The sequence below is a fragment of the Pipra filicauda genome, unplaced genomic scaffold (assembly GCF_003945595.2).
Source record: "Pipra filicauda isolate LSUMZ 115617 unplaced genomic scaffold, ASM394559v2 scaffold124_size2119055_pilon, whole genome shotgun sequence".
Classification (NCBI taxonomy): Eukaryota; Metazoa; Chordata; class Aves; order Passeriformes; family Pipridae; genus Pipra; species Pipra filicauda.
Window position 1 is genome coordinate 1571924 of NW_024103707.1, and position 15179 is coordinate 1587102.

General features: G+C 38.6%; 1 protein-coding gene across 1 annotated transcript in view; it reads right to left on the reverse strand.

Annotated features, from left to right (window-relative positions):
* Positions 1-6911: 6911 nt before the first annotated feature.
* The window catches only part of FREM2 (FRAS1 related extracellular matrix 2), a 122803-nt gene continuing 114535 nt past the window's right edge, over positions 6912-15179 (reverse strand). The window contains exons 21-24 of the mRNA XM_027729239.2: positions 11784-11910; positions 11402-11589; positions 10367-10513; positions 6912-8724 (exon numbers count right to left, since the gene is read on the reverse strand). Of these exons, the coding sequence (XP_027585040.2) occupies positions 8212-8724; positions 10367-10513; positions 11402-11589; positions 11784-11910 (975 nt within the window). The 3' untranslated portion in view covers positions 6912-8211. The remainder of the gene's footprint in view (positions 8725-10366; positions 10514-11401; positions 11590-11783; positions 11911-15179) is intronic.

The window sequence follows — 15179 nt, forward strand, 5'->3', positions numbered from 1 at the left end:
AACTATAGGCAATGCCTAAATGCTGCAAGAATTTTTTTGAATTGTTGGTCTCACACTTACCATTCATAGTGATGTTACGGATGTCAAATACAGTTCCTGAGGAAACTGAAGTTTCCTGAGCGAGAAATATCACCCTGGCACTGTCATTGAGAGCTAAATTGGAAAGGAAAATCCAAGCATCATACCAAGTCAAACAGCTTGGACAGATGCTGTTATTGGTGGTCTTATTCTGTGCATAGTGTTGCAAGGTAGAAAAATCATCACAGCTGAGGAAAGAGTTATAAATTAGTGCCCTAATTGCAGCAGGTGTGCAAACAAAACTCTTCAGTCAAATGTGCGGTAACAGAATCTGAATTTCCCAGAAAAGCTGTTTAACTATAAAACTAGTTGAGAAAAAACCTTCAGCAAGAGAAAGCAGGTATTGAATTGCTCACATGTAGCCTGGCTACATAAAAACAAGGAGTGAATTTTGCCTCTGAAACTTGCTTTTTTTTAGGTGCCAGCCTGGTTAAAAACAGTTAAGTTAGCAACAAAACAGTTTCAGGCATGCACCCACCTGGCTATGTCCTGCAGCTGGGTTAGGTCTCAGTGCACACCCTGCCGTGTTGAGAGTCATGGCTAAAAAAACAAGATTTTCCCGTAACCAATCACGACATGTAGACCCTTAATCAGCAGTAAGAATTGCACTTCTCTCTTGCACTTCTGTTCAGCAACTTTTAGATGTCTGTTACCAGCATAATTTTGTCTATTAAAGGGGTTTTTTTAGACCTTGTTACTAAAGTTCACCTGAGGGGAGTGAACATGATCTGCTGAGACCTTTGCCACTGACATCTTGGAAGACATGACATACATGAGCATATCGCCTGTGCAGCATGGCAATCTGTGTTTGACATTGCAACCTGCACTGAAAGAAGTCCTCAGGAGTGCAAAGGAGCTGTGAGAGACTCTGTGCTGTACTGCACACCCTGATGCATTAGGGTTGCTTGGAATATTGAGGGCAACTTGTGGCACGTCTGCTAAATCCTGGGCAGATGAAAGTTGCTGTGTGTGTGATGCATGGGCAGCTGTTGATGTCCATAAGCCATTACAAGTTTTTCTCCATCTATGCTCTTCAAGGGTGGATCCAAATCTTTCCTTTCCTCCTACTGGGAGAGAGTGCTTCAAAATCCTGACAGAGGAGGCCAGGAATCCTGACTCCAGAAGACTGTGTAAGGCACATTATTGATGAGGTGGTCTGTGGTACTGTTGTGTGATGCTGCTATGAGATGTGAGCACAGAAAGGCACCTATGAAGCCAACCTCCTCGGTTTCACAGATTTGACAATACAGGGGACCAGTCCCTGTGGGGCATAGTGTAGCTTGCTGTACTGAAATCCATGTGTCTTGCCAAGAAATGGAAGAGCCCAGCCACCTCCCCCTGAGCTACTACTTTTAAAGAATTTGGTATTTATGCTTCTCTCTTACCATGACCATTTTGGTGCCATTAGAAACATAAAAAATACATCAGTGAAAGAGACACTTGAAAGCCTAAGAAATATTATTTTAACCTTTTGTTACACACAGCAGAGAATAAATGGAGTCTGTTTATAAGGTAAATAAAATCATCAACAGTATCTTTTACCTTGGCCCTCACAGTCCTCTCTCCAGATGCTTTACTTCATTCTGTCCAGATCATATGCCTTCACAGGATATGCACCAGGAAAAGGCTATCGGATCATGGTACCATTTCAAGGAGTCCTCAGCAGGAGGTTTAAGCAGATGTGAGGTGCAGGTAAACCAGCTGTTAGAGGCCTAGAGTGCTGATAAATGGAAACTTTCATTCCTCACTTAACTCAAGAAAAAACCCACAACACCCCACATTATGGTTTTTGCACTTTATATTACCAATTCCAAGCTTGGGACTGGTGGGTCTTTGTACAACTGTTAGTGCAAAAGATTGGCTCTTCTGGGTTTGGTGATCTGCCTTCGACAGTGCCCAGTAATGAAGGGAAGAGAAAGGAAAAAGATGACCAGCTTGATCCTTCTCCTGAATCCTCCTGACTTTTACTAGTCCAGCCTTTCTGAACTGGCTGTTGATGCAAACAGATGATTGCAATGGACTTTTTTCTCATGAATTTCACTCTTTTTTAGTTTGGTATGCACATCATCCTTCAGTAATGAGTCTTGCAAATTTTAATTTTAGATCAGATTATTAGGTATTAACTACTTTGTTTCAATCTTGTAGCCAGAAAATTTTGCTGAGTGGAACCTCTCTAAAATATTACAAGAAACAGTGAATCACTGTTCCCTAGTCACTGTCTCTGTGAGATTTAGAATATAACGAACCTCTATAATACTCTCCCTTGGGTAATTCTTTCCAAGGTTAAAGAGTAGAGGAGAGTTTTATCTGTTTAATCTCCTTATGGTGAAGACATTCCTTACCTTTTATCATCCTGTTTGTCATTTGCTGCGTCATTTATTTCCATTATATACTTTTTGGGGAAGGGAATGCAAGTGGAAGGAAAGCAGAAAGTAATATATTATCAAAGACGTGGGCACAACATGCACTTATCCAGAATGTCTCTTCTTGTGTTCCATGCCGAGTTACACCTTTTGCTGCAAAAATGGTCAAAAAGACGCTAGAGAGGATGATTGTTACACATTATCTTCCAGTTCCACTAGTTTAACTTGAGCACTTTAACTTGTACAGCTACAGATTCATGCTTTACTTGTAAACTTACACTCAGGAAAACTTGTATCATGAATCTGCAGGTAACGGGACCCAGCAGGAATCCAGAATATGCTTGAGTATTGGCCATGAAATGAAACAAGATGTATCATTTAAGGATCTTCCAGTTGTTAGTTTCATTTTTACTGGAAGTCAGTGGCTACTTACCAAAGCAACAGTAGTACAAAGTAAATTCTGAATGGATTATCTCATGAGACAAATAACAAAACCCCCAAAACTCAAGCAGCCAACTACTTCAGAGCAATTTACTGAACAGCTTACAAAGTTGAAGGATTCAATGATAGGAGTTGAATTCCTTTGGGGTAGGAGTCATTCTTTCAAAAGACAGTGAGACTGCCCTAAAAATCCCTGTCTCATATAGATGCTGATATGGGACTAAGCTGGGGCTGTGAAATGAAAGTCACCCTGGACTTGTTGAAACACGCTTGAACATCTTAGGAGTACCAAAATTCCACTAAGTGCCAAAACGAGCGTGGACTTGAACAAACATGTACCTGACTTGATTACTGTGAATCTTGGAGTGAGAAATTAATGCCCTTTGATTTATTGATAGTGCTATAGTCCTGTGACCAGATTCTTTATTCTTTATTCATTTACATATACAGCTATTTATATTGGTGCAGGACAGAAACTCTTTCAGTCTGATTTGTCCTGGCAGAAATCACAACACAGAGCTCACAAATTTGACACAGGATGGCTCTGCTCAGTCTAAGTAACTGCTGAGTGTAATTCACATGAACAAGGGTAGGTGGCAGGAGTCAATAGACATAGCAGGAATTGCTGACTGCTAGTTTATCTTTCCTTATAGCAGTTGGTAAGTGTACAGCACCACCCCTGTAACTAGTCATGAAGTATGGCCTTTCTGACAGTGTAGGAAGTAGGTGCTTGCCTAAATTCACACAGAAATCAGAGGTCAGTGCTGACCAGTTTACCAAGGATGGGGTGAGAAGGGAGAAGTTCAGAGCTGCTTTTTCTTTCTGCATCATCGTATGTGTGTATTATCTCTCTCTCTCTCTCTCTCTAAACAGTTTCACCATAAGTGTCTACATCCATCAGTGATATATTTGCCCCCGGGAAAAAACAAACAAACAAACAAACAAAACTAATGAGTGGGCAGAAGAAACAACTGACAGTGCTGCATGAACAAGGGAACTGCTCCCTGCATACTCAACTTCACTTGTCAATGAGACTAGTAAAATAAACCTTGTCAGCACACAGGAACATCGCAATCCAGCCTACAAAGACTTGCAGATGCCTAGAGATTTCTGATGTTCTGGAATTGAAAGATAAATCCATCTCTGACTCATGAGAACAACCACAACGATTCAAAAACAACCTTAGTGCCAAACACTTTGTGACCAGAAAACAATCAGCTCAGGAACAAAGCAGTAAGATTTATTGCAAACACAGTAAGTTTATATTCTTCCACTGATGTGACAAATTAATTTTTCTTAACACTGCATTACTGACCTCTCTTCAGAGGGTGGTATTCATACAAGAACTTTAGATCAGTAACCAAACAGAAGTAGTTTTATTTTTTTCCTGGTACAAATGCCAAATATCACAGCCATAAACATAAGCAAAAAATTGTTCCAAATAAATATGACAGCTTGATAACAAATTTAAACACAGTAATTATTGTATAAATGGTTAAACAAATGGTATTACTGCTAGCAGAATAAGCATCTCCAGGGAAAAGACGATTGAATACATAGTCTGGAAATAGATTAAATATATATATAAAATATACTCAGTTTATTGCATGGATAGATAAATATTAAAATATTTGTGCATATAACTGGGAACGAGGCACTTATTCAGGTTAGTATAAACAAGGCCACTTGTTAAGTAGAAGGGAAAATGTTAATAAGCTTTCAAAACACGTTGCTGAAATCTAAAAACTTGAAGCCATAATAAAAAAAATCAGCATGCTGTTACAGAGGTATTTATAGTTCACTGAATTGTAAGAAATCCAGTTTCTTAAGAATGGGAAAAATCTGGCATGCTTTACCAAAAACATTGGGATTTTTTTCCCAGGAAGAGGACTTCGATATCTGACTTATGAATCTCACTTATGGTTGTCCAGCTTTTCTGTGCTTACTGTGTCCATTTCTTTGTTATCACCAGTCTGCACTATTATTTTATATATTGTTAGAAAAACATTAGACTGGTAATCCCCATCAATCTAAATATTTTACAAAGTTGTAATCAGATGCCATTCAAAGCAGTGATCAAGTTGTTTACCAGGCTAAATATATGGCTTGTAGAACACATGGGTTTTGATGTGACTTTATAAAAAAAATAATAATTAGAAAAGATTTTGCCTGCAAGGAACTTTAGTGATATTTCAGCCTGGAAAAATTCAAAAGCAGAAAAATAGTTCTATTGATAAACACCTAATTTCTGTATTTTATATATATTTTTTAAAAAAAGATCTCTGCTTATACAAAACAGGCATTTCATAAATATTAAAATGTTCTATTATTTACATGTGTCCCATTTTACTGTAGAATCATTGACTGCTGTTATCCAAACATGCAAGTTCTAGGAGGGAAATTCTGCTTTTCACATCGTGATTTCACATACGTGTACAAAGGCAAATTTGATCTTAGGTTACATTTGCAACTTAATGGTGAACTTACTAAATACAAAAAGTATCTGTGGGTTAAGTCTTTGATCAATCTAGCACACATAATACATGGATCACAAAACCGGGAACATTAAAAGAGCAAATTGATGTCAGGTGACTAGGGAAAAGGTCTAAAGCACTGGGCATGGCTTACAGATAATTCTTTCAGGCTAGAACTCAGATTAGTTAAAATAAAGGATGACTGCTAGAGTTTAGTAACAGAGTTTGACCCTTGGGTTGCTGCAAACATCCTTCAATTAAGCTCTCTAATCACTGTCTTTAGAAAACCTAGAAAAGGTAAGAAAGATTTTGACCTGGTTCATTTTGCGAAAAACTGATGAACTCCCATTAAATGAGCGAAGTCATAACAATACAATGAGTCTCTCTGTGGGCATACTCACACTGAATCATAGCACAGATATTCCTAGGCTAGCAGACCTCCACATTTCTGAGTCTTTATGGCTCAGAGGGCAGTTGTGCAGTATTACTAGGTCAGGTTTATCTGTGCTGACTGAGCACCACAGCCAGGCCAGGAAGTGTTTTGGATGGATTTTTTTTCTAGTTCAGAGGCAGCATTGTGTGGTTACAGCCAGGCTGCTTTCAAGTTGAATCCTGCTCAGCTAACTCAGATCCCTGCAGCATGATACCCGGAATACCAAATGCCAAGGGTATTGCAGCTGAAGATAGTTTCTAGTTCCACAAGATGGTGGAAGGGAACAGGCAAAGTTTCAACATCGTACTTTAGAGTTTATATAGTTTAACTCCATTGAGAAATACATTGGCAACTGCACTGACTCCACTGCAGTTTAACATCTTTGTTGGTGACGAGGACAGTGGGATCAAGCGCAACTTCAGCAAGTTTGCCGACAACACCAAGCTGTGTAGTGTCGTAGACATGCTAGAGGGAAGGGATGGCACCCTGAGGGACCTTGACAGGCTTGAGAGGTGGGCCTGTGTGAACCTCATGAAGTTCAAGAAGGCCAAGTGCAAGGTCCTGCACCTGAATCAGGGCAATTCCAAGCACAGAGACAGGCTGGGTGGAGAATGAATTAAGAGCAGCCCTGAGGAGAAAGACTTGAGGGTGCTGGTGAATGAGAAGCTGAACACAAGCTGGCAATGTGCACTTGTAGCCCAGAAAGCCAACTCTATCCTGGGCTGCATCATAAGAAGTGTGGCCAGCAGGTCAAGGGAGGTGATTCTTCTGCTTTACTCCACTCTTGTGAGGTCCCACCTAAAGTACTGTGTCCAGCTCTGGGGCCTCCAACATAAGTGGACCTGTTGGAGTGAGTCCAGAGGATGGCCATGAAGATGATCACAGGGCTGGAACACCTCTCCTATGATGACAGGCTCAGAGAGTTGTGATTGTTCAGCCTGGAGAAGAGAAGGCTTTGGGGAGACCTGAAAACAGCCTTCTAGTTCCTGGATGGGGCCTACAAGAAAGCTGGGGAGGGACTTCATACAAGGGAATGTAGCAATAGCACAAGGAGTAATGACTTCAAACTGAAAGAGGATAGGTTTACATATTAGGAAGAAATTTACTGTGAGGGTGGTGAGACACTAGCACAGGTTGCCCAGAGAAGTTCTGGATGCCTCATCGCTGGAAGTGTTCAAGGCTTTGAGCAAGCTGGTCTAGTAAAAGGTCCTGTCTGGATAAAAACTGATATGGGACACTGCTGATCCAAACTTGCCATGCTACCTAATTCAAGAAGGCTGAGAGAAAATTAGAGTTACTCTTGCAAAAGTAGTCATTCATTAGAAAATGCACAACAATGATCCAGCATGCTTGTCAAAATGTGCTGGGATTTACAGCAATAAATACTACTTGATTCAATCAAATGCTAACTTTTTCTTCACTTTTTGCCATTTAATGTGGCAACTAACAATTACATGCTGGATTCAGTACCATGATTCCTAGGCTCAGTTCAGGCAGAACCTTGTCCTCTGCATTTTGAATCTAACTATCATCTTCTCTAAGTACTGAAATACTAATGCTTGCATTTCTCAACAGTGGACATGCACTAAGAAATACAATTACCTTAAAACACTTCCATATTCCATTATAAACTTAAGAGGATATAAGCATCCAGTTTCACTGAAAACCAAAATTCTTTCTGGATTTTATTGCATTCTTTGGCTTTATATAAACATAAATAAGGGGGGAAAATTCTCAGATTAAATAGACGAATAGGAATTTGCAGAAAACAGTATGTATTGCATCCTGTGGTATGCAACTGTTTATAATGCTATGCTGTATAAACTAGCTGTTTTTTGAAAAAGTTCAATAACATGTAAGTAGAAAAAAAAATTAAAAAATCACTGGTATAGCTTAAGTAAAGTCAAAAGCCTATAGGAGGGAGGATTTATACCTAAGGCATTTCATTACCTTTCAAACTAATTGTAGACATTGAGTTCTTTGTGAGAAACAGTACAAAATTTAACAGAAGAGTGTAAGGATCCCTTCTCTCAAGTATTGTGTTTCTGAAGAAACAGATCTCCTCTCTTATTGCAGACAGGATATATAGCACCTTTGTATAGTTTCTTTTATTTTTTTGAAATGTCAGAAAGTACAAAAACAATAACTCTCCCTTACAATGCAGTCCCTTGAATTGCTGCTTGAAATCAGTGCATGGTATAGAGATGTCAGCATTTCCTTTTGTGCAAAGTGGGAGATTCAGTACGGCTCCTACTATTGTTAATGGCAAAAAGAGTTCAAGATAACAAATTTCAAGTACACCTAGAAGCATATGAACTCTTTATTCCTAATGAGTCACCATTATCTGCTTCTAAAATTGTGCAGTTCAAGGGTTTTTTTGAGGCACTCTGGAGACTGTGGCTTGAATCTTGTGGTCTTGGAATCAAACCTCTGAGCTGTCGCTGTTGTAATTATGTGGTAGTATCATTGGTTCATTGCTGCCTGCCTCGTTTGTGGCTTCTTTCTTCTCAGAATTTTGTTTCCATTTTAGCAGCAAAATGATAATTGCAATTAAGCAAATGGCAAGGAAAATGGCAGCAGCTCCACCAATGATTGTGACCATGCTGATTCCTGTACTTTGGTTATTCAGTTCACTGGGGAGAACACCATTGACTGCAACCTCCCTTTGAGAGATCTGTTTCTTGCCAGTGCGATCTAGTGCTATGTGCTGTATGTTTGTTCCTCGGTTGTTTTCCATTCCAATGTCTTTTGCAAGTTCTGGGTCCTGCTCAACTCCCCTCTTCTGTCGTCTCTGTGTAGATGTTCCTGGGCTTCCACCACTAAAGAGCAAGTGGTACTGGTGCTCCACGCTCCTTTTGCCTATTCCACGGTTAGCATTCTCTTTGGAACGGACAGTGTAGATTGTATGAACGTACCACTCCCTACCCAAAGACACCTAGGAAGAAACATTTTTTTGTGTTTAAACACACACATACACAATTTGGACAGCACTATATGCAGGGGAAATCAATCTCTGTTCTGAACTGGTTGCTCGGACAAGCAATTTCAAAATCATGCACAGATAACACCCCACTACGTGCCAATGTGCACCAGAGGGTCAGGTTTTCTGCCAAAATTTTAAGAGGGGTTAGTCTACATTCCTCTCTACAGCCAGACTCTATGGCTATCAGATGCAGATGAAGACGGCTATGGCCTTGGTATTTTTTCTGTACCATTAGTGTCAAAGGCCATAGAAAGTACCTTTAGCTGTGGACAGGCCGCAGAGAAGGACCTTCCAGGCCCTACCTGCCAGTGGATCAGGCCCTGGCTCTAATTCCATCTCACCATAAGAAAACAATTTTTTACTGTATGAATATTGGAACAGGGAGCCTTGGAGTCTCCTTTGTTGGAAATATTCAGAACACAACTAGACACGGTCCTCGGCAACCTGCTCTAGGTGATGCTGCTTTGAGCAGGGAGTTGGAACAGTCAATTTCCACAGGCTCCTGATAACTTCATCCATCTGTGATTGTGTGAGTCCCTGCAGTCTGTGTGAGATAATACTATCTTCTTTGAATTTCTCTTGTCTTTCCTGGATACATAATAAATTTGTCCTCCACAAGATCCAGTAGGCTTGTCTGAATACTGTCTTAAAGCTACTGACGGATAATGTAAACGGCTGCAGTCAAGTTTTGTTATTGTGAGAAATATAAAATTTTTTATTTTACTCTACTTTTTCCAAGTCTTTTTCAGGATATACTATTATTTCTTCATATTCTCATTCTTTTGACAGAATGATGATGAAAAATCACTGCATTATGGATTCTTCACATAAAAAAGATGAGGTTTCATTTTCCTGGAGGCAGATTTGGAACCCTTTTTACATTGATAAGTAGGCTGTTTTCTTAAATATTCCATTACTTACAATGGGACCTTTATACTGAAGTTGGCAGGATTAGGATCAAAGTCTCCTCCACACTTTTTCTACTCATTTATACACTTGAGTTTTGCATGTAGTTTTGCAAATACTAAAGAGACAAATAGTGAAGAGACAGCTCTTGGATGGGTTATATAGATGAAAAGGGTGAATGCACACAGCTGAAGGATTATATATAATTTAGAAGTAGTTGTACCCTTTAGTTATCAATTTTTAGGCTTTCCACTGCTTCACACTGTGTAAGTTTGCAAGGAAAGAATTTTACAGAAAATTCTGAGTATCAATTAGCTTTTGATGAAATTCACTATAAAAGTTATGATTCTTTAATATTGACTTTGAGAAGTGAGATGGGAAACAATAAAACATTCCTGTGTAACAAGAAACTTATTAAGTTCTTAGGAAAAATGCTTAAGAACAATCTGTAAATTTCTGATTAGTTTGTGGAATTAAACAAGAGAAAAGCAGAGTATCCCACAAAAATGTTTTAATAAGTGCTCCAAATTTATATCTAGTAATTTTTAAGCAATTATAATCGTATTTGACTGTCACTGGAATCAGAATAAATCTTTCTGTTGACTTCAGTATGACTTTCAGTTAACAACAGTACTTGTGCAAGTGTTTCTTTCTTGGTTCAGTACTGATAAGATAATAGAAATCATACCTGAAATAGAGGAGTTGAGTCTACTTTAAATCCATCAGAGCCTGGCTGTTTAACTAATGGAATTGCTTCAGGATCATCTATTGCAAGTTTTGCATTAAAAAGCACATTTCCAAAGCTTGTGGCTTGTGTCTCTGGCTGAGCCTTGTCCTGTGTGGAGGAAAAAAGTTTGTAAACCACGAATTTATTTCTTCTAGGAAGATATTTACATGCAATGTATAAATTGTGTAATTTACACATGCTATTTTATGCAATCTAGTGAAATACCAAGAGAATAGACATGAGAAACAGTTGTAGTCACTTCTGAATTGTACTAAATTCTATTTAATCTCTTGCCCGAAGATATTGTTTTTCTGGAATACAAGGGAGAAACACTAGAGAACAATCATAGCTACACTTCTTAAATAAAAAAGACACATAAAAATGGTCTGAAATGAAAGTAAGAAGTCTATTTCCCACCCTAAAGAAGCTACATTTCATTTTATTAACAGACATTCACATACATTTTTTTAGCTAATTATATTATCATCTTAATTAAAGTTAACTCTAAAAGTTGGGCATCAGGTTTGTAGTTACCTAGCTTACTCTATAGTTATTTTCAGAAGGGAAATTATCTCAGATATTCTAAGCCATCTCTCTTTCCCTATGAATTACAGAGGTGACCTAGATGACTAACTTTACACTATACATTACATTTTGGGTGGCTAAATAGGAAACAGATTCCAATCCTTAACTTGCATGTCTCCTAAGGCTCTCTCTCTAGTCAATGGATATTGACAGCACAGAAAAGAAGCCTATCTTGGGATTCTAAGTTAGGTCAAACTCTTATCGAAGGCAGTCCCCAGAAAGATTAAGAATAGAACCAGGAGGGTGAAAGGTAAGATATTGCCTCCATCAGTTCATGTTAGCCTGGAGGTTGAGTTGAAAATCTGGTGCCATCAAGAACATTTTAAAGAACGGTTGGTTTCTGGATAAAAGAGAAGTTAGAAAAAAATTAAAAAATATATATGTGCACCCTCCCAGAATTAGAACACTTACCACAATCTTAAATCTGTACAGAAGGGATGGTGAATCAGCAAGGCACCCATATTCAGTGTTGGATGGATTATATTTGGGTACATATCCATCAGCTCCTGTGCACAGGAAAACCTTCTCGATGCTACAGTAGAAGGAATCACCCAAATTCTGCACTGGATCCACCATCACTCGACCATATATGATATCACCTGTAAACAGTGCATAGAGTTCACATTGTATTAGACTGGAACACTTAGCCCAGTTCTGAGGCTAAGTTGATAAGCCTAGTCAAGAACCTTAGTGCAATGAGCCCAAAACCTTATTCCTATCTTGTTTTGACTGAAACAGGATCCTGATAGTGAGGAATTCAAATTAAATGTGCATGATCTGTGCACAATTATACCTTCTGAGAAAGCAACATCGCTTTCTTGCCCAAAGCCCATTGAGCCATCAGATAGCCACAGTGTCTTTTTGGAGAGGAGGAACATCTGGGTATTCAAGCTGAACTCAGCAGCCACTGGGTCACTGACCTAAAACACAAAAGCATAAGGCTGTTCAACAAGTATTCTTTAATGACTCTTAAAACATAAGCATGACCTCCCATACATTACTTATCAGCTCCTTACATCTACATGCAAAAATACAGTTTAACAAAAAGATTTCTTTGTACTAGACATAGTTCATTTTACATGCAACCTTTGGATTATCTGCATCTGTGATATTTGATAGTATTCTAGGTTAGTTTCTTTCCACCACATTTTTCCAAATCCCAGGTAAGGAGGTGCACAGGGCAACTTACGTGGGGATAATATGAGGAAAAGATTTCCCTCAAAAACTTCTCTCCCTCTGACTCATGAGAGCCTGTTTTCTGTATCCCATTTTCATTCTTACACTCAAGTCTCACCTCTGCTCTGATCCTCTGCCAATTATTTAAAGTACACATTGCTGAGGATTTATTTGCAAGCATTGAATTTGCAAGTTCTTCTGGTGTGCTGCAGGATATCAGATCGCGCATGTGAAAATGCACCAAACAGTTTGAACATCTTTTTATGCTAGCATTTATCTTTATATACTTGACACAGTTATCTATGGTTCTTCCTTGATTACAAGAATAAAATAAGTCAGTACTATCAGCAGCAGGTTCTCATGGGACCATATAATGGAAGATAGAAGGCAAACTATAAAGGGACATAATAAAAGAGAAATAAATACAATGAACACAAGAACTGGGGGGGAAGTTAAAGATTAAAAAGATGTGTGTACCTAAATAAACAATGTGGAAGACATACACATTAAAAAAAAAAAAAGAAAATAACAAGAGGTCACTAAACGAATAAAAAAATGATAACATATATATGCATATTTATGTACATATATGTATAAGTGTGTGGAAAGGAAGGAAGGAAAACAAAAAAGAAAACATTCTTGCTGGCTCATGGACAAGGGTCCATTTCACAATATAGTATCAAAACTATCAAAGAAATGGGATTTAGCAAGAAAAATGTATAGCTGACACATTTTATAAATGCACTGCTACTCTTCAGAAAGAGTAACCCTACCACCATAGCCTTTTCACAGAAATAATGATTAAAAAAATAATTTCCATTCTCTTGGAATGCTTCCTTCTAAATGCCTGGGATTCAGGCTATTGTGTTGCAGTCCCATAGCTTCAAATACTTGACAGGCACAACTGGTTTCCAGCTGTTTTTAAAAGAGAAACAACAACCATGGCCTCATCAAGCTCTTCCTGAGCAGCACAAATGTCCACTGAATAAGAAACAAGAAGGATGTATTCAGCTAAAGGACTGGATTTCAGGCACACAGTTTACAAGAACAGTGAGAGCAATGGCCTGGGTGAATACTGTGTGTATCCCTATGAATACATCTCTTAGGCATTCTATTTTAAATTACTAGTTTTATTTCAGTTTTACATGTAAGTCTCAGTGCTGCCAGGAGCCAACACATAGCTGTTATTTATGATAGTAATTTAAGTGTAATTATTGTCATGGGCATTTGAGATGTTTTAAGCAAGACTTCTTAAAAAAATAATCTGTGAGGATCTGCTGGGTGAGAAGAGTAACTGTCAATATACTCTTCCTATTTGCCATGTCCATCAGCTCTGCATATGGATGATCTGGAGACAATGCAGATCACTCATGGTAGACAATCCCACCTCCATGGGATTAAAGCCCATGTGATATTTGCCACCTCAAGAAGCAGAGAACTCTTAAGATTGGTCCATCCCAGAGAAGCAAGTATCCTGATTATGGAAGTGTGTCTGTCAGGAAATAGTCATATACATCTAAAAATGGAGATGCTGAAAGGGATAAAGAAAAGCCTGGAGCTGAATACTGTTAATCTTCAGGAAGTGAGACAGAGTGAGACAATAGTAATACAATTCTCACTAGTGTTTCAGGATACCTGCTTCATTCCTCAGGGAGCATGGAGAAAGGAAAAAGGAGACGTGCAGATGATATATGTTAAAGAAGGAAATGTTGAAACTCCAGAGAGGAAACACTAAATACATTGTCATCTTGATGTTTGAATCTAAAAATGGTTCCTCACTCGTGAACAGTGAAAAAAATTGTGAAGGAAATTAGAACAAAAAGTTTCCAAGGAAATTAAAACCCTAATATTAAAAATCCCAAGAAAGTAATTCAGTACAGGAGCTGAAGCACTAGACAAAGAATTGGGGGATACAACTCCTGTCCTGCTCCATCATTTTACCACTAGACTTTACAGTCAAAGTCATTTTGGTCCAGTTATAACACCTATACTTGCTGATTTCAGAGAGTCACAGAGTGGTTTGGGTTGGAGGGCGCATTTAAAGATTATCTCACCCAACCTCTCTGCAATGGACATGGACGTCTTCCACTAGACCAGGTTGCTCAGAGTACCATCCAACCTGGCCTTAAACACTTCCAGGGATGTGGCATTTCACAACTTCCCTGGGAATCTGTGCCAGTGTCTCATCACCCTTATTATAAAAAGTGTCCTCTTTATATCCAGACTAAACCTACCCTCTTTAAGAGGGTAGATACTGCCTACTGAATTTGTACTATTGTTCTGCTACCAATTGCTGCTTTTTTGGGACCTGCTTTAAGTCCACATAGTGTTTCAATCTATGATCATATGGAACAATATCATGGACCACAGAATTTCCTGAACCTCTTTTACTATGAGTATCTCAAGAAAAAGAGATGGTCTTGCTTTGAAAATTCTTGATGATGGGGAATTAACTGGCCACAGTCTATGATACTGTTGCAACTTTGTACCTTATGCCTATTTTGAATTGAGGTACCTGAAATTTCCATATACTCTATTATTAAAGCTTTATCTGATATAATGACCCCTATAGTATCTATTTATTCGAAGGCAGTTCTAATTCTTAGTCATAGTTCTAAGTTCTTAGTCATAGGCTACTTCCAGGTGAGAGTTAGGTCTCTCCCTAGGCTACTTTGTCCCTTTTGCAATGATTTTTGCAGGTTTTTGAACTTTCTTTGAAATATCAACATTGTATTGTCTATACACAAGTTGTGGTTTAGCATTGCTATGAATTGCTTTAGAGTCTCTAGAAGCAGATTAAAAATGCCAGACAAAAGCCGAGGTGCTGAACTATTATAAATTCCCCTCACCCACTCCATTCAAACTTTTTCAAAATGTTTTGCTGGTTAACTCTGAGAAGGCAGGTTTCACATCAGATCATGTATCATCCCTCTGCTTTTCCAGGACTTAATACCCTATCAGGAACCATCTATTCTCCCATAGCTGGCATATTGCCAAATGAAAGCATAAAGAC